Consider the following 27,716-nt stretch of genomic DNA (forward strand, 5'->3'; position numbering starts at 1 on the left):
AACCGACTTTATTATGACATCAATGTCTGGAAGCGTAATTCCACTTCTATTCTTATATATTTATATGAGGTATTTTGCTATAAGGGGGTATTTTAGCATATCCAAGCATGTCACACATGTCTACTGTGCACTCAAAGTTGAAACCAAGCAGGAGCCATCAGACTCACAGGGAAGAAAAAATAGCATATTTGCTAATAAGTATCCTGTTTATACTTTTCTTGTCAAGTCTAAGCATAGTTTTGTTTTCATTAACATCTGTCTTTGCTAAACTCATCAGTGTCTCTCAGGAGAAGCTAATGTGCTTGCATTTCACCTGAATTTGTGAATACCACATGTCTTGAATTTCTAGCAAGAACAATTTTTGTCAGTGCTTTAACTGACAATTATAATCAATCTGTGGGGGTCTGGCTAAAACTAATAAATTATTTTCTTTCACACTGCAAATAGAACCCTAAAGCTTCTACCGAGTTTTTAGGTTATAGTCTTTATGTGGGTTCTGCAGACAAAATGGGAGAATGTACTAGATTGAAGTCAGCAAACCTATGGCCTCCAGTTCAACTGTGGCCTACTGCCTGTTTTAGTAAATAAAGTTTATTGAAACACAGCGACATGCATCTGCCTGTTTTAGTAAATGAAGTTTATTGAAACACAGCTATATGCATTCAGTTATATACTGTGTATGGCTACTTGGGCACTACACTGGCAAGAGATAAGTAGTTGAAAAAGAGCTTGGATGGCCTATAAAGCTAAAATTGTTTAACATCTGGTCCTTTACAGACTCCTGGCCTAGATAATTCCTGCCATTGTCCGTGTTAGGGTTTTCTCTGTGGACACATGGCTGGCTACATTTACTATACCTAAGTCTAATTCGTCTCCAGCCAAGGCCCATAGGTGTGTGTTTGAGATCAGATTTAAAGGTGACTTTGGGTTTGTGAGACAGACCCCCAATTTTAGAGATGGGCAGAGGGTGGGGGAAAGATAGTGTGATCTGGAAAAAAGGTAATGGCATCAGGACTCAGAATCTCTGAGTTCTTACATCAATGCTGGCCATGAGCATCACCCACTTCTCTAAGTCTTGTTTTTCCCATTGCGAATGAGAGTAATAACAATCTCGTATGTGTGGATACCTGGGCAGTGATGGAATTCCCTAAATGACATCACTTGGTTTGATTAAAAAATAAATTAGTAAATGAAGTTCTTCCAGAGAAGTTGGAGCTGAAATTATCACCCTAAATTATAAGATACCTGGTAGGTATCAGATGTCAATTATCAGACCCGACCTCAATTATCATCCTAAATCATAAGACACCTGGTAGAAAACCCTGTAAACAATGAAACAGAAGTGACATAACAATTCCCTGAATGGACATGACTGCATCCCAGCTTTGTAATGGCCCTATTCTGTTGTCCTGATATCCCTAATTGCCTCGGTCTTTTCCCTGAGCACAATCCTCTAGCACTCCTCTGAAATGTTGCCATGATGACAGATTCTTTTCTGACTCCCTAAGCTGGTGGCCCCTGGGTCACACATTGTATGCAAGATTGTTACAGGCAGCTTGCATGACCCCCCCCAAGAGTTTACCAAGCTAATATTTAATGGGTACTTCCCTATGGGCCCGGCAGTATAGGAAGTGTTTATAAGAATCATCTTATTTAATAATTAAAACAGCCCTATAAAGTAGGATTTAATCCCATTTTTGGATAGGGAAAATGAGTTTAGAGTGATTAAGCAATTTGTCCAAGGTCAATAAAAAGATCGAGTAAGTGGCAGAACTAAGATTTAAATTGGTCTCAGAGCAAAGCCCTTGCTCTAAACTGCCTCACTAAAATTCAAAACCGTAAAACTATAGTCTTTGTTGGCTTCTCAATGACCAGTGTCTTCTCAGAGCCAATCTCAGTCTTCTTTGCAATATTTGATCTTCTTGCCCAATCCAGCTCTTCCTTTACCTTTTGAAGTAGCTCATAGACCTCACCATGACAGCACCTTGTCCAATTCACTATGTTCCTTCCTAGTCTTCAAATAAAGGGTTTCTACTGTGCTAGCTAAAAGAAGTAAAATTATTCCATAACCTGGAAAATTGGAGAAACTATCCAACCCTAATACCACCAAGTAGCAGAATTGTGTAGCAGAGTCAAGTTTGGAGTCAGATACACTTGCCTTAAATCCTGGCTTCCCTTCTCGCAGCCTATGTGACTTTGGGCCTATAATTTACTTTCTCTTAGTCTCAGTGTTCACATCTGAAACATGGAAGAAATGATAGCTATTTCACAAGGTTGCTATGGAAATTGATTGATAGTATGTATGCAAATGATCCCATACAGTGCTGGAGACACAATGAGGGCTTAGTGAGCAGTAGCTTTATTACTGTGAATATTACCAGTTTCTAATATTGATTGAAACCTCATGGAAATTATGACTCCTGCTTTCAAAAGGATCTTCAGGGATTTCTGAAACTGAGTACTTGAAAGTAAATTGCTAGCTTCTATATCAAGTGAACTAGATTGCTGAACAGAATATTACATCAACTTGTTAAAAGACATCAGCATCCTTTTGAAAATTTGGCCTCTTAGCTATTTTTCTTGCTGTCTGCAGAGATGAGGGTAGCAGAAGGCCTCTGTGAACTTCAGGAAAAAGAAAAACAGATTTACAAAGATGTAAAGACTGAAAAGGAGTGGAAAAGATGATGGAAACTACTTGTCTCTCAGTTCTACCAAGGGCCCTCTTCAAATAGTAAGCATTAATAATGTTATTAAACTCTCCCTGAATGCAGAACTTTGTCTTACTCATTTCCTATCTACTCAGTAGCTAAAAAACTCTGAAGCCTGAAAACAGTGTTAAATAATCAATATCTAAATGAAGGAATGACTCAATGATTTTAAAAAATCAATGATGTCAATAATGCTTTGAAAATACTTTTCTAGTTTCTAAAAATTTCCTGCAAAAGTGCAAAAGTTTATATGTGAAGAAGCAAAGTTCATTGTTACATGACTTTCACAATTTTAGGCTGGAATTCCCCAACTACACTTTTCCCTTCCCTGCCAATAAACCCACCACCAGCTGTGAGGTGGTGTGACTGAAGCCAAGGTTAGCAGGTGGGATTAGCCAAGCTGAACAGAGTCTAAGCTTCTGGGATTAGCTGCCTGGTGTAGCCACAGAAAGAAAATTTGTGTTCCATCATGGTTGTCGGTCCTAGTGCTTGTAGCGTTCTTAGTGTCAAAGTAAAAATGAAGTAAAGTGTCAGATGAGTCTCAGCAGTCAAAAGTCAACAAAACATCAAAAGTTGGTGAAATGACACATACTAAATATACATTGTGTGCTCATTACGGGTCAGGAGAGGAGTGCTTCTCAAAGTATAGCATCTGGACTCTGCCGACAGCCTTGATTCAACTCATGATCTTGCAAACTAATAGTTGTTTACCTTTGGATAAATCACACAGCCTGTTATGCTCTCAGTCTCCTCGTTTGCAAAATGAGTAATAACAAACCCTACTTATAGTGTGATGAGAATAAAAAATAAGTTAAAATATATTGAAAGCACTTGAAACAATGTCTAGCACAAAGTGCAAAATATGATTTTGATGATGATGATGACAACGATGACGGTGCCTATATTTTGATTCTCCTAACATCTCTACAAGTTAGGTCTTAGTCTGCTTGTTGTATTGAAAACAAGAAATCATGAAATCAGTTTTTCAGCCTCTGCTAAAGGAAATGGCTCTGACCTATGCCTGGAGCAGGAGTGTACCACATAAGCCCACCTCCCCACGATAACCACCAGAGGAAGGCTAGGATCACATTCACCTGTGGGATAACCTGATATGAAAGCTTTGAACAAACAGGGTCTATGGTAACAAATTAGACCCATCTGCTTCTTTCACTAAGGAGTCAGAATAAGGGAGGAAGGCAGGACATTTAACAGCAGTGGGAACAAAGTTGGAAACACTGTGAAGCTGTGAAAAGTCAGAACAGGTCATGAGTGAGGTGACTTGATGAGTAAATGGAGTGTCAAACATATAAAAGCGTCGCAATTGAGAAAGATGTATAGAATAGACTAGACAAAGAAGCTAATTCATAGCAAGAGGAGCAATAGAAACAGGTGTGAAAGGGCCAAACCACAAGCTATGGAGGCTGAGGGCTGATAAAATCACTCAGATCCTCAACAACTTCCCAGTTCCAGCCTTCATGAAAATCTGCTCTTTGAATATACTTTTCCAAATCAGGAGAGTGTTGTCTCCTTTATCTCCATATGAATTTCTACAGTACAACTCGATTACACAGAAGGCCTCAGTGGATCTCCATTCTCTAAAACTAAAAAGCCTGACCAGTGCATTCATTTTATAGGCGAGATAATGAAGCTTCCAAAAAGCCCAGCAAATTACCTAAAGTGGTAAAGCCAGCATATGAAGTCCACTCTTCCAACTGTAAATCCAGCACGTCTTTCCACTATATCTCAGCTCTCACTTTACGGGAATACGAAAGGGCACCACACAAGAACAGAATAGATGAGCAACCCAAATGGCAAATGAATTCATGTATACCTATGCCCGATGCATCTTGGCAAGAGATGCAGAGCATCCCATGGTGCCAAGTGAGGGAGGTTTGTAAGCCAAACCTTAGTTGGCACTTACATAGTCCCCAAATGGACCCTGGCATCTCCAGGCTGTTGCACATCAGCATTTCAGAGAGAAACAAAGAGCAAAGAGGTTTTGTTTCAAGAGATCTTACTGATTATCTTAGGAACTGCCCACAACTTTCCTAATGGAAGGTAAAATAGACAGTGATGACCCTGGAATGTGGGCAGTATGACCAGTCAGTCAGTTCGGCCCCATGAAGGATGGCTTGGATTGCAAGAAAAGTCTTCTTTGAACCAAATCAAGACCTGTCTTTTTGTTTTTTCCGACGTATTGCTCTATCTCTGTCCTTTCTAGGAAAACACAACATGCTTAAATGTCTCCATTTGTTGCTTAAAGATGAGAAGGATTGGTTCTGATAAATTAGGGCATCCTAAGTTGAATGAAACAAATACTACAAATTGACCATAAAGATGCAAAAGTGACCTTGATTAATGAATTTGTTAATGAGTTTTTGTAACAGATCTGCTGAAAGCAAAAGGTGCTGACAAAAAAGACATCTAACCCTCTCTCCTGGGCCCATAGACACTTAATAAGAACCTAATAGTGTTGATGACACACAGTGACTGCCACGCTTAGAATTGCTCCTCTCTACATTGGAAGTGGCTGTGCTCTAGGAATGAAATGAGGCAAGGCTTCAAGCAAACTCACACGTGATGCTTAGGCAACTGGACTGAATGAACTTGAATATAACAGTAAGGGCAAGGATGAGGCTTTGGTAGAAAGTTGTTATGCAGCCCTGGAAACATGATCCTGGAGGCTTCCGTAGGTGTGTTCTGTGGGCTCTGTACTGACTCAGCCCCAAATACTACTTTTCCACACTGGCACTTTCCCACAGTGCCCATTCTATTTGCTGAACTCTGGGACTGTATAATGGCACCTACAGCCTCTTTTGTTTCCAAATCTTGTTCCCAACATTGTTTCTCCCAGGAGTGAACTCTGTACATTGGATTCACCTGGAGATCCCAGAAACAGGGAGCCTGGGGGCAGGCTAAGGCCTCTGATGGCAGCCAGCAGTAAAGGCCATGGGGGTCTCCAGATACTGGCCAAGGAGCCACAAACAGCTGGGGCTACTAAGATTTTTTCCCCACAACAGTGCCTAAGAAGGCTGAACCACAAAAGATATTCTCTACCAGTGGGAGTTATCAATACAGAAAATTTTCATATATATATATATATATCTCCAAAGAATTTTAGAAAGGCTACTTGCTGTGAAAAATGTACTTAACCAACTTATATGCATATAGGAAATCTATTAACACTGCCATCTTTAATTAAAAAGATGAAATATATAGACAATACATTTAAATTCTACTGCGCACCATTAAACTCATTTGCATACTTTAAGAAGAAAAATGTACATAGTATGGTAAATTAGCACAAGTACAATATGAAAATTTAAATCCACACAGAGTCTGAATATCTGACATGAAGTCATATTGAAGCCTGGTCTTCTATGGAGTAAACCATTTGCCTTATAACTGACAAATTGCTTGACTTTTGGTTTAAACTCATACTCAGTTTTCATTTGCTGAATCTGCTTTCATTTGTTCAAGAGTTTGCAAAAGAGTATCCTTGTATACTTTCATAGTTCTGATGTCAATTATCTTGCAAAATTTGAAATAAATATCTTCAGCAAAGTTTGAATCATGCAAGGAGGTTAAAATATATCATTTGACCCTCAAAGCAATAACGTAAGAATTCAGAAGGGAAATCCAATTATTCTATGCAAGGAAGAAATGGTACCTCTTTGGAAAAAAATAATTCAAAAATTTTAGGATGTGATTGAAAAATAAGAAAAGCAAAAGGTTTTTCAAAGTTTTAAATTGCCCAGCTCCCAGCTGGGGTATTGGTTTTCTACAAGCCCACAATTTTGCTGATGGTTGATTTATACTGGGCATGGTATAAAAGAGAACTTGCAAATTCTGATTCATAGAATGCCATAAGGGCCCAAAAAAGGTTTCTTTTACTTCTCATTCTCTCATTTCTTATATTTTGTGTTTAAAACAAAACATAATATATGCAAAATATAGAAATAAACAGTGGTCTCTGCATTGAGGAAATATGGATAAAAAAAGTATACATACAAAATGAGAGAGATGTAAACTTTAAGATTTTCATAAAACCATTAATTCCCTCTTACACATATTGGGAATATTTAGGATTATTAGTTAAGCTTTTAATTATACATTTTCTTAACAGAAGGGAAAAGGTTGGATGTATTCACGTTTCAATAATCACTTTATCTTTTCTCTTTTTCCAATTATGCTATTTTGATCCAATTTGAAAACTGTATCCATATTGATCATTAGAGTTAATGAAAAATAGTTTTGCTATTGTTATTTCATAACTAGAGGGGTTTGGGTAATAAGATTTCATTTAAGTGTATTTCACCACTCAATATTGTTACAAATCAAAGAATGTTGCTATCTTCTGGCATTTATAATGCTGTTATCCAGATGCCTCAATTAGCTGCCTACCTTTCCTCCAAAGGGTATGGTATAAAGTGTGCCAAATACAGTCTACCAACACTTGAGTCTCTTAAGAGGAAGCCATCAGAGACTCCAGGAACAACATCTTCAAACAGGATACCCTCAGGCTTGATTTCTAAGCTGAAGGCAGATACACAACTTCAGACTTTGAAACTGTTTCTAGAATAGAATCCCAAGGATGAGAAAGGCAGTGTGTGGGGTGTGTGTATGGAATGGTAATGGAGGACAATGAGACGTCTAGGTGGGCTGCAGTAGGCTCCACTAACCAAACCATCTTTGACAGGGAAAGGAGGGGGTAGGGAGGAAATATTTATATCTCCAGTTCATCCTGAGATTCCTGTTCCGTGGAAGTCAAAGGCCTTCCTGATTTTTTTATGGACATGTTGGCCTGTCCGCATACAAGAGGCCAACCCAAAGACAACACAAGTCTTTCCCACTCTTACATTTGCCTATGCCCTTTTGTCCTCTCTCTCTTTAGCCTGGTTAAAAACAAAAGGGAATAAATTAAAATTAAGCTGAAGGAATCTTCTCTTCCATTTTATTTGAAAAATAAAATATCATTGGTAGTCTGCCACAGGTGACAAGTAGCATATGAAGAAGAGGTCTCAGAGATAAGTTTTAAGTTGACTCTTGTTCTTTCTCCATTTCAGTGTCCACTGTCCGTTGATTCTTCCTCAGGGTTTTTCATAGAAGTTGTTTTACTTTAAGGGCACAACCTATTTCCTAAAGTCTTTGGCATTTTTGATCAGCATATATATTTTTTAAATTTTTTATTTCCATAGGTTTGGGGGGAACAGATGGTGTTTGGTTACATGAGTAAGTTCTTTAGTGGTGATTTGTAAGATTTTGGTGCACCCATCCACCCAGCAGTATACCCAACCCACAAACATACACACACACACACACACACACACACACACACACATATACACACACTCCTCTAGAGAACTTACTGAGCACCTAATTCCAGGGATAGATGGTAGGGTGCCTCCTACACTGAAGATACAATGCGGCAACAAGTACAAGTTTCAGGCTGTTTGTCTTTCCGCAGATTCTCACAATATGCCCCCAGCCCTCCCTAGACTCCTCTTCTGACATATTGTTTGTCTCAACTTCTTCTATTTAGGGTCCTTCCTTAAAATATAATCGCAATATTTATTTTTGGAAATCTCTATACACCTTACTTTACCTTAAACATTTCATCAGTGTGACAAAGACTGGTTCTTTGAAATGTCTCGAACCAAAACAAAACAAAACCACCCATGACCACCATTGCTTCCCACACTGATGGCAGGATGTGGATGGCTGGCGAGAAATCCACCATTGTGCCCTTCTTTTTAGTCAGACCATATTATAAATTTGAAGATCATCTGGCCTCTAAATTAATCACTCCAGTCAATGCCAGGGTCAATTCAGCTGACCTGCCTGAATCCTGCCACTCTCTGGACACTACAAGCTACAAAAAAGAAGACAACCTTCCCAGGGAGGAAAAACACTGTTCTTTAATAAGGATATGCAAGTACTGTAACTCCCATGCTATAAACCTTGATTAATTTGTAAATGTGAGTAATAGCAACCTCATTTACCTGCCTGACATCTGACCTTATCTGGATATTAAGGCTCAACATTTGCAATTCAAGAACTCTTTTCTCCACCATATAGTTTAAACAAAGTGCCTCGTGTACATGCAGATAACCTGTCAAGCCAGTTACTTATGGGGACGCTGGTTGAGGAAGAAATAGAAGGCTTACATTTTGAGATTTATCAGAGATTTTATAGAGAAATTTTCCATCTTTGGATAATGGACATTCTTTTATATCTAAAATGCACTCAGTTTCCCTCAGTCTTATATACAAAACTAAATAGCATGTAGTGATGGTACTAGAGCAACAGATGAAATAAGGTTTCAACTAAGACTCAGGTTGGTTCTGTGTTGAGTTTCCTAACAGTGAAATAATCTACACCCTCCCATATACATGGCTCATAAATAATCAGTCAGGTCTCAACCTGCTATTAAGCTATCCTAAGAGCAGACAATGTGTTTGTTTACCAACACAATATCAGCACATAAAATACCAAGTGTAACAGGTTTTATTCATCTCTTCACTGGGAAATTCATTCATTTATTCCACAAATATTAATGAAGTATCAACTGTGTGAATGCATTGTTCTAGGTGCTGGGGACACATCAGTAAACAAAACAATACTAAACAAAAACCCTGGCCTGCCATCATAGCACTTACTTTCCAGTGAGATTCTAGAATACAAGTTCCTAGAATGTTAGAAAGAACCTTCCAACTTTTTTTGAGGCTTGAAATTTCTAAGTAGGAGAAGGAATGTTAATAGTAAAGGATCTGAGTTGAGCTAGAGAGAAGTGCAAGTGTCTATTGACATGCCATCTATTGTAAGAGGAGAGAAAGCCAGTTTACTGGCTTCCTCCTGGCTGGAAAAAGAGAAAAGAGAACTTGGTAGTGGCAAGCAGCTTGGAGAGTCAGTCATTTAACAAACATTTGTGGAGCAACTACTCTAAGATTCTCCAATATACTAATTGGATAATTCCCATCTATGACAATCCATTACCCTCATCTAATTTTGTTGTTATTGTTGTTTGAGATAGAGGCTCACTCTGTCACCCAGGCAGAAGTGGAGAGGGGCAATCTCATCTCACTGTAACCTCAGCCTCCTGGGTTCAAGCAGTTCTCAGGTCTCAGCCTCCCAAGTAGCTGGGACTACAGGTGTGCCCAGCTAATTTTTGTATTTTTAGTAGAGATGGGATTTCACCATGTTGGCTAGGCTGGTCTTGAACTCCTGGCCTCAAGTGATCCATCCACCTTGGTTTCCCAAAGTGCTGGGATTACAAGTGTGAGTCACTGTGCCTGGCTGCCCCGATCTAATATTATCTCTGGTTTGTTAAAGTTTCTTCATATCTGAGCATGTTCCTAGAGAAAACGGTCAGGGAATGGTACTGTTAGAAATAGTTGGAATTATCACTTACATCACAAGTGGATGCATTTCCCACAAATGGGAAATTTGCTTATTAACATGATCAATGATCATTACAGAGTTGGGTCTGATACAGTGGTATCTATGACACCAAGACCCTTAATGTCAAGGTAACATAAGCTATGGCCTGAGAGGCTGAGGCTGTGCTGCTCTTACCATGACTGAGATGTGGAGGATCCTCAGCTCTTCTTCTGCCGACTCATGTTGGGGTTCTTCAGTGGGGTCTTGTCCAGGAAGACTTGGAGCACCATCTTGGTGATGAATGTGAAAAAGCAAAGTGCCATTCTCCAGCCACTGCTGCCTCCAGCGCACCAAAGGGATATCCTCTGTGTTCCCTGAGATCTCTAGAAGATGAACACCAAAGGCACAGGTGAGAATTTGGATGGGACCAAGTTTTTCATCTTCTTCCTCACCACTTGTACCAATTAGCCAGTTTTGTCTGAAGCCAACAGAAGTTTCCAACAGTGTATAGTTAGGTCAGATTTTACTGCTACTCCAAACCACAAGGAAGAGAAGAGACCCTGAGAAGAAGACAATTATCTCCCGTAGGTCTTTCCACCATAAATCTCGTGAGCCAGGCTCTCACCCATTGAGAAAAATATCAAGGTGAAAATTCAAGTTCTTTCCCTTATTTCCATGATCTTTTACACAGCTCCGTTTGAAAACCTGATAACCCCCCGAGGTAAATGCAAGGTTGTTTGCCTCTTGTAAGTTTGAAAGTATGAGTTCCCCAGCAATTATTCCTAGACATACCAGTAAATTTGCCAAGGAGAGAGTTGGTAATTACTATGCAGACAACTGGCATTTATGGAATAGTCCTGGGAGGTTACTGCAGAGCAACTGGGGCCGGCAGGTTATTTCTAAAACCACAATCATTTGCTGCATAGTCCACTGGAGATGTTTGCTAACTTGCTGTGACAGGTAAAGTAATGTTTTAATTCCCTTTAATTTTTTTTCTTCAGTTTTGCAGAGCAGAGTTGGTATACATGAAGAAGACAGTGAAGAATCGGGCCCTTATCACAGATACACTCACTTGGTTCTCAGGGATGGAGACTGAGGCATGAGACAAGCATCAATGACATAATAGCAAAATACTAAAACCGACTATGCCCCGAGCACTGTAGTTGGTAGTAAGGTAGTACTGCAAAATACACCGTGTGTATGTTCCTCTCTTTGGCATTCTCAAGCAATATTGTATCAAAGCTCTGAGACATAACACAGCAGAAAAACCTGATTAACCTCGTCTCTCCCAAATTTCTAGGGAACTAGTATTCTGCTGAACACATATTTAATAAGCCATTGCTTTACAAATTTTTTCTTTTTTTTCTGGCTTTTTATTTTTGAGCAAGGATCTCGCTCTGTCATCTAGGCTAGAGAGCAGTGGTGCAATCACGGCTCATTGTGGCCTCAACCTTCTGGGCTCAAGCAATCCTCCCACCTCAGCCTCCCAAGTAGGTGGGACCACAGACACACCTCACCATGCCCAGCTAGTTAATTTTTTATTTTTTGTAGAGACAGGATCTCCATACGTTGCCCAGGCTGGTCTTGAACTCACAGTCTTAAGCAGTCCTCCCACCTTGGCCTCCCAAAATGTTGGGATTAGAGATGTGAGCCATATGGCCTGGCCATTTTTTTTTTTTTTAAGGTAAGGCTTCTTCAAAAATTTATTACCTTTGGCCAAAACAAATAATAATTTCACAGACATAAAAGAGATTTAATAAGACACACTTAGAATGTGTTCTCTCCTCAAGTACCACAACCATAAAAAGGAAAACAATTTTAAGTATTTATGGAGTTTATAAATATATTTCAGTATTTGTGGGAGGGCACAACTGATGTTATTTATTTATCGATTGGCTTGTTTATTCAACAGGCATGAATTGGCCATGTATTATGCACAGGCACTGTCCCAGGCACTCAGATACTAATCTAAATGAGATCCTCAACAAATTCTACAAAGCAGCCCACCATGAGTGAATGTGATAAGTGTGACACCAGTGGCAAAGTTTTGTGGGAACACAGAAGAAGAAAAGAGTAATCTCATCTGGGTAGAGGGTAGAAGAGGGGAGGAAAGTAGCCTCTGCGGATGATACTGGTAATGGGTTTGATGGGCAAGTGGACTTCCTTTCAATAGGTAGAGAAGTAGGGGAAGTATGTTCAGGCATTGATAGGAGAATAAGGATAAGGAAAAGGAAGAATATCAGCTGGTCCACTAAGGGTAGGGCAATGAGAAGGTTTTATACAAGCCACAGGTCATCAGCCTGTCTCAAAAGACACTGATATGATTCCATCTTGTACTACCATCCCATAGATGAGAGAGAAGGTACAATTAAGAGTGTGAGGCAGGGCTAAAAGAGAAAGGGATCAGAGGGGGGCGGAGCAAGATGGCCGAATAGGAACAGCTCCAGTCTCCAACTCCCAGCGCGAGTAACACAGAAGACCGGTGATTTCTGCATTTTCAACTGAGGTACTGGGGTCATCTCTCTAGGGAGTGCCGGACAATCGGTGCTGGTCAGCTGCTGCAGCCTGACCAGCGTGAGCTGAAGCAGGGCGAGGCATCGCCTCACCTGGAAGCACAAGGGGGAAGGAAATCCGTTTTCCTAGCCAGGGGAACTGAGACACATAACACCTGGAAAATCGCGTAACTCCCACCCCAATACTGCGCTTTAAGGAAACAGGCACACCAGGAGAATATATCCCACACCTGGCCGGGAGGGTCCCAGGCCCACGGAGCCTCCCTCACTGCTAACACAGCCGTCTGCGGCGATCTATCCGCAAGGCAGCAGCGAGGCTGGGGGAGGGGCGCCCGCCATTGCTGAGGCTTAAGTAGGTAAACAAAGCCGCTGGGAAGCTCGAACTGGGTGGAGCTCACAGCAGCTCAAGGAAACCTGCCTGTCTCTGTAGACTCCACCTCTGGGGACAGCCCACAGCTGAGGTCCAATAGGGAAAGCAGCGGGGTCGGTGCAGAGGCGAACGACTCTGTCTGACAGCTTTGGGGAGAGCCGTGGATCTCCCAACGCGGAGGTTGAGATCCGAGAACGGACAGACTGCCTGCTCAGGTGGGTCCCTGACCCCTGAGTAGCCTAGCTGGGAGACATCCCCCACTAGGGGCAGTCTGACACCCCACACCTCACAGGGTGGAGTCATCCCTGAGAGGAAACTTCCAAAGGAAGAATCAGACAGGTACACTCGCTGCTCAGCAATATTCTATCTTGGCAACCTCTGCTGCTGATACCGAGGCAAACAGGGTCTGGAGTGGACCTCAAGCAATCTCCAACAGACCAACAGACAGTCCTTCTGACTGTCAGACGGAAAACTATCAAACAGGAAGGACACCTATACCAAAACCCCATCAGTACGTCACCATCATCAAAGACCAGAGACAGATAAAACCACAAAGATGGGGAAAAAGCAGGGCAGAAAAGCTGGAAATTCAAAAAATAAGAGCGCATCTCCCCTGCAAAGGAGTGCAGCCCATCGCCAGCAACGGATCAAAGCTGGTCAGAGAAGGACTTTGACGAGATGAGAGAAGAAGGCTTCAGTCCATCAAACTTCTCAGAGCTAAAGGAGGAATTACGTACCCAGCGCAAAGAAACTAAAAATCTTGAAAAAAAACTGGAAGAATTGACAGCTAGACTAATTAATGCAGAGAAGATCATAAACGAAATGACAGAGATGAAAACCATGACACGAGAAATACGTGACAAATGCACAAGCTTCAGTAACCGACTCGATCAACTGGAAGAAAGAGTATCAGCGATTGAGGATCAAATGAATGAAATGAAGCGAGAAGAGAAACCAAAAGAAAAAAGAAGAAAAAGAAATGAACAAAGCCTGCAAGAAGTATGGGATTATGTAAAAAGACCAAATCTACGTCTGATTGGGGTGCCTGAAAGTGAGGGGGAAAATGGAACCAAGTTGGAAAACACTCTTCAGGATATCATCCAGGAGAACTTCCCCACCTAGTAGGGCAGGCCAACATTCAAATTCAGGAAATACAGAGAACGCCACAAAGATACTCCTCCAGAAGAGCAACTCCAAGACACATAATTGCCAGATTCACCAAAGTTGAAATGAAGGAAAAAATCTTAAGGGCAGCCAGAGAGAAAGGTCGGGTTACCCACAAAGGGAAGCCCATCAGACTAACAGCAGATCTCTCGGCAGAAACTCTACGAGCCAGAAGAGAGTGGGGGCCAATATTCAACGTTCTTAAAGAAAAGAATTTTCAACCCAGAATTTCATATCCAGCCAAACTAAGTTTCATCAGTGAAGGAGAAATAAAATCGTTTACAGATAAGCAAATGCTTAGAGATTTTGTCACCACCAGGCCTGCCTTACAAGAGACCCTGAAGGAAGCCCTAAACATGGAAAGGAACAACGGTACCAGCCATTGCAAAAACATGCCAAAATGTAAAGACCATCGAGGCTAGGAAGAAACTGCATCAACTAATGAGCAAAATAACCAGTTAATATCATAATGACAGGATCAAGTTCACACATAACAATATAACCTTAAATGTCAATGGACTAAATGCTCCAATTAAAAGACACAGACTGGCAAACTGGATAAAGAGTCAAGACCCATCAGTCTGCTGTATTCAGGAGACCCATCTCACATGCAGAGACATACATAGGCTCAAAATAAGGGATGGAGAAAGATCTACCAAGCAAATGGAGAACAAAAAAAAGCAGGGGTTGCAATCCTAGTCTCTGATAAAACAGACTTTAAACCATCAAAGATCAAAAGAGACAAAGAAGGCCATTACATAATGGTAAAGGGATCAATTCAACAGGAAGAGCTAACTCTCCTAAATATATATGCACCCAATACAGGAGCACCCAGATTCATAAAGCAACTCCTTAGAGACCTACAAAGAGACTTAGACTCCCATACAATAATAATGGGAGATTTCAACACTCCACTGTCAACATTAGACAGATCAACGAGACAGAAAGTTAACAAGGATATCCAGGAATTGAACTCATCTCTGCACCAAGCGGACCTAATAGACATCTATAGAACTCTCCACCCCAAATCAACAGAATATACATTCTTCTCAGCACCACATCGCACTTATTCCAAAATTGACCACATAATTGGAAGTAAAGCACTCCTCAGCAAATGTACAAGAACAGAAATTATAACAAACTGTCTCTCAGACCACAGTGCAATCAAACTAGAACTCAGGACTAAGAAACTCAATCAAAACCGCTCAACTACATGGAAACTGAATAACCTGCTCCTGAATGACTACTGGGTACATAACGAAATGAAAGCAGAAATAAAGATGTTCTTTGAAACCAATGAGAACAAAGATACAACATACCAGAATCTCTGGGACACATTTAAAGCAGTGTGTAGAGGGAAATTTATAGCACTAAATGCCCACAAGAGAAAGCAGGAAAGATCTAAAATTGACACTTTAACATCACAGTTAAAAGAACTAGAGAGGCAAGAGCAAACACATTCAAAAGCTAGCAGAAGGCAAGAAATAACTAAGATCAGAGCAGAACTGAAGGAGATAGAGTCACAAAAAACCCTCCAAAAAATCAATGAATCCAGGAGTTGGTTTTTTGAAAAGATCAACAAAATTGACAGACCGCTAGCAAGACTAATAAAGAAGAAAAGAGAGAGGAATCAAATAGATGCAATAAAAAATGATAAAGGGGATATCACCACCGACCACAGAAATACAAACTACCATCAGAGAATACTATAAATGCCTCTACGCAAATCAACTAGAAAATCTAGAAGAAATGGATAATTTCCTGGACACTTACACTCTCCCAAGACTGAACCAGGAAGAAGTTGAATCCCTGAATAGACCAATAACAGGCTCTGAAATTGAGGCAACAATTAATAGCCTACCCACCAAAAAAAGTCCAGGACCAGATGGATTCACAGCTGAATTCTACCAGAGGTACAAGGAGGAGCTGGTACCATTCCTTCTGAAACTATTCCAATCAATAGAAAAAGAGGGAATCCTCCCTAACTCATTTTATGAGGCCAACATCATCCTGATACCAAAGCCTGGCAGAGACACAACAAAAAAAGAGAATTTTAGACCAATATCCCTGATGAACATCGATGCAAAAATTCTCAATAAAATACTGGCAAACCGGATTCAGCAGCACATCAAAAAGCTTATCCACCATGATCAAGTGGGCTTCATCCCTGGGATGCAAGGCTGGTTCAACATTCGCAAATCAATAAACGTAATCCAGCATATAAACAGAACCAAAGACAAGAACCACATGATTATCTCAATAGATGCAGAAAAGGCTTTTGACAAAATTCAACAGCCTTTTATGCTAAAAACGCTCAATAAATTCGGTATTGATGGAACGTACCTCAAAATAATAAGAGCTATTTACGACAAACCCACAGCTAATATCATACTGAATGGGCAAAAACTGGAAAAATTCCCTTTGAAAACTGGCACAAGACAGGGATGCCCTCTCTCACCACTCCTATTCAACATAGTGTTGGAAGTTCTGGCTAGGGCAATCAGGCAAGAGAAAGAAATCAAGGGTATCCAGTTAGGAAAAGAAGAAGTCAAATTGTCCCTGTTTGCAGATGACATGATTGTATATTTAGAAAACCCCATCGTCTCAGCCCAAAATCTCCTTAAGCTGATAAGCAACTTCAGCAAAGTCTCAGGATACAAAATTAATGTGCAAAAATCACAAGCATTCTTATACACTAGTAACAGACAAGCAGAGAGCCAAATCAGGAATGAACTTCCATTCACAATTGCTTCAAAGAGAATAAAATACCTAGGAATCCAGCTTACAAGGGATGTAAAGGACCTCTTCAAGGAGAACTACAAACCACTGCTCAGTGAAATCAAAGAGGACACAAACAAATGGAAGAACATACCATGCTCATGGATAGGAAGAATCAATATCGTGAAAATGGCCATACTGCCCAAGGTTATTTATAGATTCAATGCCATCCCCATCAAGCTACCAATGACTTTCTTCACAGAATTGGAAAAAACTGCTTTAAAGTTCATATGGAACCAAAAAAGAGCCCACATTGCCAAGACAATCCTAGGTCAAAAGGACAAAGCTGGAGGCGTCACGCTACCTGACTTCAAACTATACTACAAGGCTACAGTAACCAAAACAGCATGGTACTGGTACCACAACAGAGAAATAGACCAGTGGAACAGAACAGAGTCCTCAGAAATAATACCACACATCTACAGCCATCTGATCTTTGACAAACCTGACAAAAACAAGAAATGGGGAAAGGATTCCCTATTTAATAAATGGTGCTGGGAAAATTGGCTAGCCATAAGTAGAAAGCTGAAACTGGATCCTTTCCTTACCCCTTATACGAAAATTAATTCAAGATGGATTAGAGACTTAAATGTTAGACCTAATACCATAAAAACCCTAGAAGAAAATCTAGGTAGTACCATTCAGGACATAGGCATGGGCAAGGACTTCATGTCTAAAGCACCAAAAGCAACGGCAGCAAAAGCCAAAACTGACAAATGGGATCTCATTAAACTAAAGAGCTTTTGCACAGCAAAAGAAACTACCATCAGAGTGAACAGGCAACCTACAGAATGGGAGAAAATTTTTGCAACCTACTCATCTGACAAAGGGCTAATATCCAGAATCTACAAAGAACTCAAACAAATATACAAGAAAACAAACAACCCCATCAAAAAGGGGAAAGGATATGAACAGACATTTCTCAAAAGAAGACATCCATACAGCCAACAGACACATGAAAAAATGCTCGTCATCACTGGCCATCAGAGAAATGCAAATCAAAACCACAATGAGATACCATCTCACACCAGTTAGAATGGCAATCATTAAGAAGTCAGGAAACAATAGATGTTGGAGAGGATGTGGAGAAATAGGAACACTTTTACACTGTTGGGGATTGTAAACTAGTTCAACCATTATGGAAAACAGTATGGCGATTCCTCAAGGATCTAGAACTAGATGTACCATATGACCCAGGCATCCCACTACTGGGTATATACCCAAAGGATTATAAATTACTCTACTACAAAGACACATGCACACGTATGTTTATTGCGGCACTATTCACAATAGCAAAGACTTGGAATCAACCAAATGTCCATCTGTGACAGACTGGATTAAGAAAATGTGGCACATATACACCATGGAATACTATGCAGCCATAAAAAAGGATGAGTTTGCGTCCTTTGTAGGGACATGGATGCAGCTGGAAACCATCATTCTTAGCAAACTATCACAAGAAGAGAAACCAAACACCGCATGTTCTCACTCATAGGTGGGAACTGAACAATGAGATCACTTGGACTCGGGAAGGGGAACATCACACACTGGGGCCTATCATGGGGAGGGGGGAGGAGGGAGGGATTGCATTGGGGAGTTATACATGATATAAACGTTATGCACATGTACCCTAGAACTTAAAGTATAATAAAAAAAAATAAATAATTAAAAAAAAAAAAAAAAAGAGAAAGGGATCAGAGATCCCTTCCATCCTTGGCCCTCCCAACTACCTAGAGGACTCAGTCATCCTACTGGGTTGCTAAGCTGTCCATGAACTCAGACAAAGCATCCAGGAAGCTGTAGTGGGCAGAGGGTGTGAGGACAGATGATCCCCTGAACCCCAGTCCTGGCTTTCTATAAGTATGGCCCCATTTATTAAGCGAGGCTGTGACACAGACTTCTCCAGGAAAAGAGTCCCTCTTTCTACTAAGGAGGCTTCCAGATTTCCATGTGGGGAGAAACCTCTGGGCATGTCTGTGGGAGTGCATGCTTGGAGCAGCAGTGACCCACGGCTCTTCAGAGGAGGCCTGACAATCACAAACTCCATTTCCCACATGGGTGCTTATCCTTCCAACCACTTCTCATGCCTTCACATCACAGCCCCAAAGGCTCCTCCCGAGATACACACCCTCCTCTGTGAGTGCCTGTCCTGTTATTGCAGCGGAAACCAAACCCTGTCTCCGAACCCCAGATATAAAAATCACAAGCTGTCATAGCTCCTACCAGAGCACCTAATGACAATTAAATCACCCACAGCAGGGCACCTCCAGCCTCCTGCCTGCACCTGTTCCACCCCAGTGTAGGATTTATCTCATACAAATCTGAGTGCCACTCAGCCCTTCCTGTAACTATTCTGAAGGATCTAGCACCTCATACCTCTAAAGCACTTGGCAAACCAGATTTTTATTTCCCAGGAGATCCTCATCAAGTAGGTCAGACTTATTACCTCTGTTTCCATGGTGGAAGCAAGACAAGGTTCCTAGACCAAGGTCACCCCAGTCTGACACAGAACAAAGGCTGAGGTGGATGAACAATTAGTACCCTCCATCCTCAACACATGCACCAGACAACATAATCTCAAAGCATGCACAGACAGAGAGCACATCTGAGTAGATAAATCTATGTAGTCTTTTAGGAGTTTCTGTGTTGCAATCTTTTCAGTTTTTGTACTAGGTCTTCATATCCCATGATTTCTTTGAAAATTGAGATATAATTCACATACCATAAAATTCACCCATTTCAATTATAATTCAGTGGTTTTTAATATATTCACAACGTTGTGCAGCCACAGTCTAATCCCAGAACATTTCATCTACTCAAGAAGTTCCATACCTATTAGCAGTCCAAGTTTTTCATGCGGAAGAAGGTCTTCTGCTCCAGGGTCCTAGGCACGGTAGCACCAATGGAAGAACAGGTATAGTGAAGGTTTGACAAAGTACCTCCATGGGAGGTGGGCTGAGAGCACAACCTCTGGCCTCAGCTTCCAGGCCAACCCTCAGAACCTCTCTGTGGGTTATTCATGCCCATCTTTACAGTGAGTTCATGATTCTGCCTGGACTAGACTCACCATAGAGGGCAAAGGATGGAAGGAAGAGGGCACAATGCCTACCAAGGGTGCCCATCATTTTTCAGTTTCAAGATAATTACCTAATGATAGCTTCCTCCTTGGCTTTTCTTTTTCCTGGCAGATCTGACACAGAAGCGCTACAATGCTAAACCAGGAACTTACTTATGTATGCTACATCTTGCCTGGGTCAACCAATGAAAAACCACAAAGGGCATAGTAAGGGTCTTGTGAGTTTCCTCACCAATAGGACTGAGATCAGAGCTTGGAACACCAGTGTAATCGTACTGGTCTAGATGCCAGCAGAATATCTCAGGAAGAGGAAATGCTCAGAAATTGCTTTACCAATGCAAGCCTGCCATGAGGCTTGCAAAAGCAAACTTGGGAAGTGATAGTTATGCCCGCCCAAGGCCAGCTGAGGTTGCTGAGGAGGCTCAGATAGAACCTTTTTCACACTGTACAGTCAAATCTCAACGAGATCCTACACAGTCATCTCAAGTCATCACAGGTGGCAGGAGCACCAATGCCCTCATCACGCTGTGGGGTTGAGATATCCAGAAAGGGAAGGTATCCTGACTTCTGGTGTGTCCATTTTCCTCCACAAACCTCACATCCCTCAGCACCCCCTAAATGTCTGGAACGTCCCAGAATCTATGGAAACCATGGTGCTAGTTATTCTTGTATACAATACATATTTTTGGAGCACACTATATTTGCCACATTCAGCAAGTTGTGTTACAAGGTCCCCACTCTAAAAGAGATTTCAATCTAATAGGAAACTTAAGCCATGACCATGAAGAAGTACTCTAAGCAGTAATAGCAGTGCTGAATGCAGAGTGGAGCTTGGCAGGGCATAAATGGATGGGAAGGAACCAAACGGGAGAAAACATTGGAGAGGCAATTCCAGATGAAGAGAACAGTGTGTACAAAGGAACAGAAGGATAACACATGTTTGCAGAACCACAGGATGTCTGGTTAAGCTGCAGGGGGGATGAGGTGGACAAGAATAGCCCAGGACAGCAGTGAAAAATGCAGATTGGTGACAACTGCGAACATTGTGAAGGCCCATTTAAGGAGTTCAGAACTAATGGAAAGTCACCTATGGTTTTATTACACAGAGGAATGAACTAGGCCACAATTTAGAATGATTACAAAGACCCCGAAAGAGAATGGCAGGAAACCAGATGCAATAAGGTCTTACTATAACTCTAATCCTATATTCTGCGGTGACTAAAATAGTGAGTTGAGGTGCAAGAGGCCCAGTATGGTATGAGTAACCTTGAATGAGTTGCCTTGATTTGAGTTTTCTTGTCTGAACAAGGAGGACCTGTGTCGATGAACTTGAAGATTTTGTTGTGACTTTGACATTCTATGATTCTAAGTCCACAACGGTGTGCCTCATATGACCACCTATAAAGAAAAGTTTAATATCTCAAACTATGTCAAACCTTCTCTAAGTCTAACCCAAACTCCACTTCTCCTTTCCCTCTGCACACAGGGTGGACAGGCTTGGGAGGATTTGATCAGAGCCTTCAAGAGCTAGGCCATGTTCCCACTGGACCTCAGGCTGGTGAGAAAGACTCTCATTCATGCTGGTACAGATGCATGGTTTCTAAGAAAGATAATGTAGAGCTTCTGCATGCAATACAGAATTGGAATAATGAGATCTTGGGCAGGGAAAGTCGCAGTAGAGAATAATCAGGGATAGGGAAAGGCAGTGGGAAGGAGAGTGAGATGAAATCACTTTTAGATTAGCCTTAGTCATTGTTCTAATGTTAGCTTGTGGATTGTGAGCTTGCAGCACTTTTTGTGGGGTTAGATTAGGACACTGGAAACTTTGCTTCAAAAATTCCTCTTCCAGGGATTACAACTTCCCCATACCATCCAAGTGCCCTGTTTCTTCTTTGGGCATTCTTTCACACTGGCAGTCCCTGAACTGAGCTGCTAAGACAACACATCATGTCAGGATCAGGATTTCCCCCAAAATACAACCTCACTGAGGACGAGATCTGTGATGCCCTCTTTCAAAGAATTTGACAATTTGAATTCAAATATGAATTTAACCTGGAAAATTGTCAAATAGCTTTAATTCACTGGAAGGCTTAGTGTGGCTTAGAGCAGTCTTGGCATTCTGGGACTCTTTCTCACTCCTAGCAAGGTTGAGTGCAAGCTGAATCCAGCTGAGTACTAATGAGGCTGCTGTGATTGCTGAGGTCAAGGCAGAAGGAAGCATTAACTAGTCAATTTTTAGCCTCATGTTGAGGGCACCTGATGAACTAACCCTGCAGTCTGTCAAGGTTGAGGTTGACACTCCCTGATGGCTATGACTGACTATTAAAAGACTTCGCTTAAATTAGGAGTTTCAAAGTTGCTGTTAGTCTAAGAACCCTTATCCAAACCAAGTCTAGTATGGTTTCTGAGGGGGTTTCACAGAGCAGAGTTAGGGAAGAACTGGATCAGTTGGAGTACAAATAAGATGTACTCCTATGAGGGGAACTTGCTGTTGGGGGTTGAAGTGTGTCTCTGGGTTATTACTTTTGCTGGTTGTTTTCAATTTTATTAAGTGTGGTATTATGAAGAGACTTATAACCTCTATGAAAGAAATACAATGGAAATGAAAAGAGGCATCTCTAAAAATAGAATCTAGCTACACCTCCACCCTCTGCTACCTCAGCAGCCATTATGAGCTTCCCTATGTGATAAAGATTGAGCTCCTAACTTTAGTAGTGATAAGCCTACTGTCAAACACTAAGAATAACAAATGGGTCTTGTCTATCAGATACTTACTACCATTAAGGTAACCAAAGATAGGCCTATGATAGAAATACCCCCTCTTCTGTTCTTTTGTACTTTCCTCTTTTTCCTTCTAATTTCAGAGTTTGAAAGATACTGATGGTAGGTCTAGTTTCCCACACAGTTTCATAATGGTCTTCTCACTGAAACTATTAACAGCGGTATCAACTTTCAACATCTTTGTAAGAAAATAACCTGCTTAAGTCAGGGGTTAATAGCAGTAGGGGATCACTAATTATCCTGCAAATCTTCACCTTAGTATCAAGCGTGACCCAAATCTTAACGTCTGTGGAAAGGGATCCTCTAAAGACCCTGACGTGTTTCATAAACATAATGACAAGAGCACATTAATGTCCTGGCCATCTGTGAAGGAAGATGTGGGACAGATGAAAAACAGACAGAGGAGAAAGATGCAGAGAGGAGTCAGGGAAAGTGAGGAAATGAGACTAACCCGGGAAACAATGGCCCATGGACTGAGCTGGTTGAGCCTCCCTGCCTCTTGCCATAGGGACCATGTGGTATGGAGTTCTGAAGTGCTAAACTCCTGCATCCCAGAGTGAGAGCCACAGAAAACAGGGCACCCTGCTGGTCCTGAAGTCAGCCAGCACAGATGTCAGAAACGTTGATGGTTTGCCTGAAGTTTGTGCCTATATTGGCCTGGCTAAGTGAACAACAATATGGTAGACAGCATAGCCAGGAAACTCATTTGCAAAGATGTTCAGAGAACAATTGGGAATTCAGTTCTCATTGTGTTTCCTGTATTCAACTCATTGCCATAGAGCTGCTTCCTCTCATCTCATTCTCATTCCTCTTTCTCCAAACAGGCTTGAGCAATGGCCACAGAACTATGTGGAACAAAAGCTTTAGAGCAAAATAGCTTAAAATTTCAAAAAGCTTTCATACAACAGAAGCACAGGAGGTTCATTTTTCAAGGAACCAGAATCTTCTTGACTTGCTGGGATTTGGAATAGAAATATCCACTTGTGACTAGGAGAAGGATAATTGAATTTCTATTTCTCTGCTTGGTGACATTGTCCTTAAGGGCAAAAACAACAGAGCCTCAAAGTATGAGTGATTCAGTGATGAGAAATGATGGCAGGGTAGAGAAAGCACTGGACAGGAAGCCTGGAGAATGGGACTGTTGTAAGCTCCCTGGAACTCACTTTCTCATCTTCAAATCGTGGGACTAGATTTCTCTAGGAACTGTCCAGCTCTAACCATGTTATTCAGTGACACAAAACCAGACATGACACTTGGCTCTAGTTAGATCCCAAATCAGATGCAGGCGGTTTTTTTTTTTTTTTTTTTTTCTGTATGGCACCTGGATAAAGGTCTCTGCAGAAATTTTTCGAATCAGATGATTTTTTCTTGGAGTTGGATTTTTCTTTTCTTTTCTTTCTTTCTTTTTTTTTTTTTTTTTTTTTTTGAGACAGGATCTCACCCCAGTGCCCAGGCTGGAGTGCAGTGGCACGATCTCAGCTCACTTCAGCCTTGACCTATGGGGCTCAGATGATTTTTCTACCTCAGTTTCCCAAGCAGCTGGGACAACAGGTGCATGTCACCATGCCCTGCTAATGTTTGTATTTTTTCTAGAGATGAGGTTTCACCATGTTGCCCAGGCTGGTCTCAATCTCCTGGCTCAAGCAATCCACCTACATCGGCCTCCCAAAGTGCTAGAATGTTTCAGCTCAATCCAGCCTATCAACTTATAAGGTAAAGAGTGGCTGTATTGAAACTCATGAGAGTGACCTATTGAAACTCCAATCAAGAGTCCCCAGTAAAAAGAAAAATCACCCACATATAGATGCTTCCAAATACTTTTCAATGAATTGTTAACCTTTGATCAGTTATGTTTATGTGGATAAGGGTAGCCTGATCTCTCTCTCAGTGGCTCCATCCTTTACAGAGCTAGACCCTAAAACTCTGCAATGTTAACTTCCTTTGAAGCTGCCCATCCACCTGCTTCTCTTTGCCAAAAGGCTAGGATGGACTAAAATGAACCAACACAAGAAGCAGGAGTGATGAGAGAAAGGAAATAAGCACCCTGGAGAGTCCATAGTTTGTTGTCTCTGGGGGCAGTTGGGGGTGGGAGCTGTGGGAAGCAGAGGGTGGCTTTTTAAATCAGTCTTGATGGAAAGCAGTGAAGCTTTCTATGGATGCTGCTGGAAGTAGGTCACTCTACGCTACTCTGTGCTGGCATGAATAGCAATCGAGCAACTACACGAACATTCTATTTACCTAGCCATGGAGATGAAAACATTCCTGTGGGGGAAAAATGCAGCCAAAAGGTTCTGACACAACCAGACAGAGGAGGAGGCATTCAAATGACTTGTGATTTCATCCAAAATGATTTGCTTGTTCCTACCACAGTGTTTCTCTGGATCTTTTCAAACCTCTGCAAAGAGTTTATCCACATGATACTCATTAAAGTCTCATTTGAAAGGGTAGAAAAAAAAAAAAAGCCCAAAGCTTTTTGAAAAAGGCAGGGTTATCTGAGTTGCAAATGTACTGGTGAAAGGATTTTTTACTTATATCTATTCCTATTATCCACTGCCACCCGACTGACCTTTGTAAATTGAGATAACAGCAGGCATTTAACAGAATCTGACATCAAGTAAGGTATGTAATAATATGTAAACTTCATAATGTTAAAATACGTATTTACAGATCATTTCATACATTGCAATGAGAATAAGTCATTTTGAAGCCTGAAGTTTCACGACTGGAATTCTGATTTGAGCTTTGCAAGTCCTTGAGGTCCACTCTCCTGCAGTGATGCATTGGAAGCAACATGGATGCCGGAGTTTTGGAAAAGCCAGAAGACTGGTCACGGTGATTGTAAGAAAATTGTAAACTAGACCCAGTGAGCGATCTGTTCATTCTAAATCCTCTCTCTTATACTCCAGGTCTTTCATTAACAAAGAGATTAGTATTTGCTATAATTTTCTGATTCTAAACGATTTCAGTAAGGTCCTCTCTATGGCTCTTGTCTTATAAAATGAACGGAAAAAAGAATTGAAAATGACAAAATATCACCTGTAAATGAGTTACAAAAGAAGAATAGCGTGTCGCCTATCCTAAACTGTTTTGATTCATCTCCATTTCTAAGTAGTTCTCATCCACTTGTATTTCTGTTCTTATCATCTAGGATTCAACTCAACAAGTAATAATGTATCTATTATGCACTAGCTCTGCTAAGAAGCCCTTTCAATATTCATGAACTAACTTAATCCTCAATGACCCTTTCATGTGAGTATTTATATCTGTATTTTAGAGACGAGGAACTTGAGTTCCAGAATAGTCAACCTACTTAACCGAGTTCACCCAGTGAGTAAATATTAGAATGGTAGGGGTGGGAGTGGCAATTGAGCGGGGAATCTTAGGTCTCCTGGTTTTAAGGCCACTGTTGTTTTTCACTATCTGAACGTTCGTTCCCTCACTTTGCAAATCTCAGTCTTGGGATAATACAAACCAAGTGCTTAGCAGTACCTGGAGTTTAATAAACACTAATATCATCATCATCATCTTCATTAATACTGTTTGTTGTCATTATTACTATCACTCACATAAATCCTAAAATTGAGCAATAATCTTTGACAGAATCAAGCAAATTATATCTTTAAATAGCTTCAGCTCTTAAAAGTCTTCCTAAGTCCAGGAACTATAAGTCCAGGAATCAGCTCAGTTCAGTTGAGAAGCCCAGACCAAGCCACATTTGTACATTTCTGTAAGTGCTGGTTAGCAAGTTGAACAATCTTTAGATGTCTCTGATAAAACTCCACTTACAATATCTATGCTTTAAGACTTGGCCACGGGGGCTTTCACAGAGGGAGGCCATGCCATCCAGACCCCTTCAAGGCTTGCATGCAAGGCCAGCCCCAGGCAGCTCGTTGTCAGGCACTTAGCAAGGCACTCATGAATTCAAATGGGCAGGTCCTTCCAGGACATGGGGGTGGTGATTGTGGTCAGAGAAGAAGGAAGGAGCAAATGGGGGCAATATTAAAATAATAGCTATGTTTTTATCAGTAGTAAACTGAGTCCTTCTCTGTAGACTAGTCTGTGTGAGCACCTGTTATCATAAATGCCAAGAAGTACCACACTCAAGTAGAACCTTCCATTCTCATCCTCAATCTAGGGAACAGGCTTTCCACCCCATTCCCACAGAGCCCTGAGCTTACCTTGTTGACCCTGAGCACTGCCTTCTTGCACATATAAACAGCCAGGGAGCCCAAGCTGGAGGGCCAGTCATTTCTCTTGGCTCTTCTTTCTAAGCCATTTTCTCCTACAGAAAAGGGGGCTTAAGTGACCTCTAAAGCTTATTCTCACTGTAAAACTTTCTGGTATTTTTTGTCTCTCTGTGATTTTCAATTGCCATAATGGGGGCTGAACCTCAAGTTCCTTCAGAGTAAGGCTGAGACATGATAGTAATCTTAGGTATCTCTGTTGCATCATTTAGCCTGGGAAAGTGGAGTGGAAAGGGAATTCCACAAAGACTCAAGCACGTGAAGAATACCTTATTATCATCCCTGTGTTACAACTTGCAAAGGCCTTTCTTCTAAGGTCCTCTTTTCATTCATCATTCCTGTGTGGTAGGCTTTACAGAATTAGAAACCAGAAGGCCAAGGAGGGTAAGTGACAGTTTCAAGGGTTAGAGCTAATGAGATGGAGATAACAGCCTTCTGACTCCTGGCACAGTGCTCTTGCTACAGACTGTGCTGTCTACAAAACCGATGTTTATTTACACTGAGAAATCATGAGCCACTGTGCTTGTATTTCAGCTTAATGAATTAGGTATACAGAAGATATACATCAATAGTAAACACTGTCAGGAGTTTGAAGAGTTTGGGCTTAGAGATCCAAGACTGAAATTGAGTTATTAACCAATTCACACTAGTGTACAAATCATATGGCAATCTGATGTGATTTCATTGTGACAGACTCTCCTG

General features: G+C 41.1%; 1 protein-coding gene across 1 annotated transcript in view; it reads right to left on the minus strand.

Annotated features, from left to right (window-relative positions):
• The window catches only part of ASTN1 (astrotactin 1), a 316,609-nt gene that overhangs the window by 194,272 nt on the left and 94,621 nt on the right, over nucleotides 1–27,716 (minus strand). The window contains exon 2 of the mRNA XM_033197106.1: nucleotides 10,284–10,471. Within this exon, the coding sequence (XP_033052997.1) occupies nucleotides 10,284–10,471 (188 nt within the window). The remainder of the gene's footprint in view (nucleotides 1–10,283; nucleotides 10,472–27,716) is intronic.

This window comes from Trachypithecus francoisi, unplaced genomic scaffold, assembly GCF_009764315.1.
Source record: "Trachypithecus francoisi isolate TF-2019V2 unplaced genomic scaffold, Tfra_2.0 Lachesis_group5, whole genome shotgun sequence".
Lineage (NCBI taxonomy): Eukaryota > Metazoa > Chordata > Mammalia > Primates > Cercopithecidae > Trachypithecus > Trachypithecus francoisi.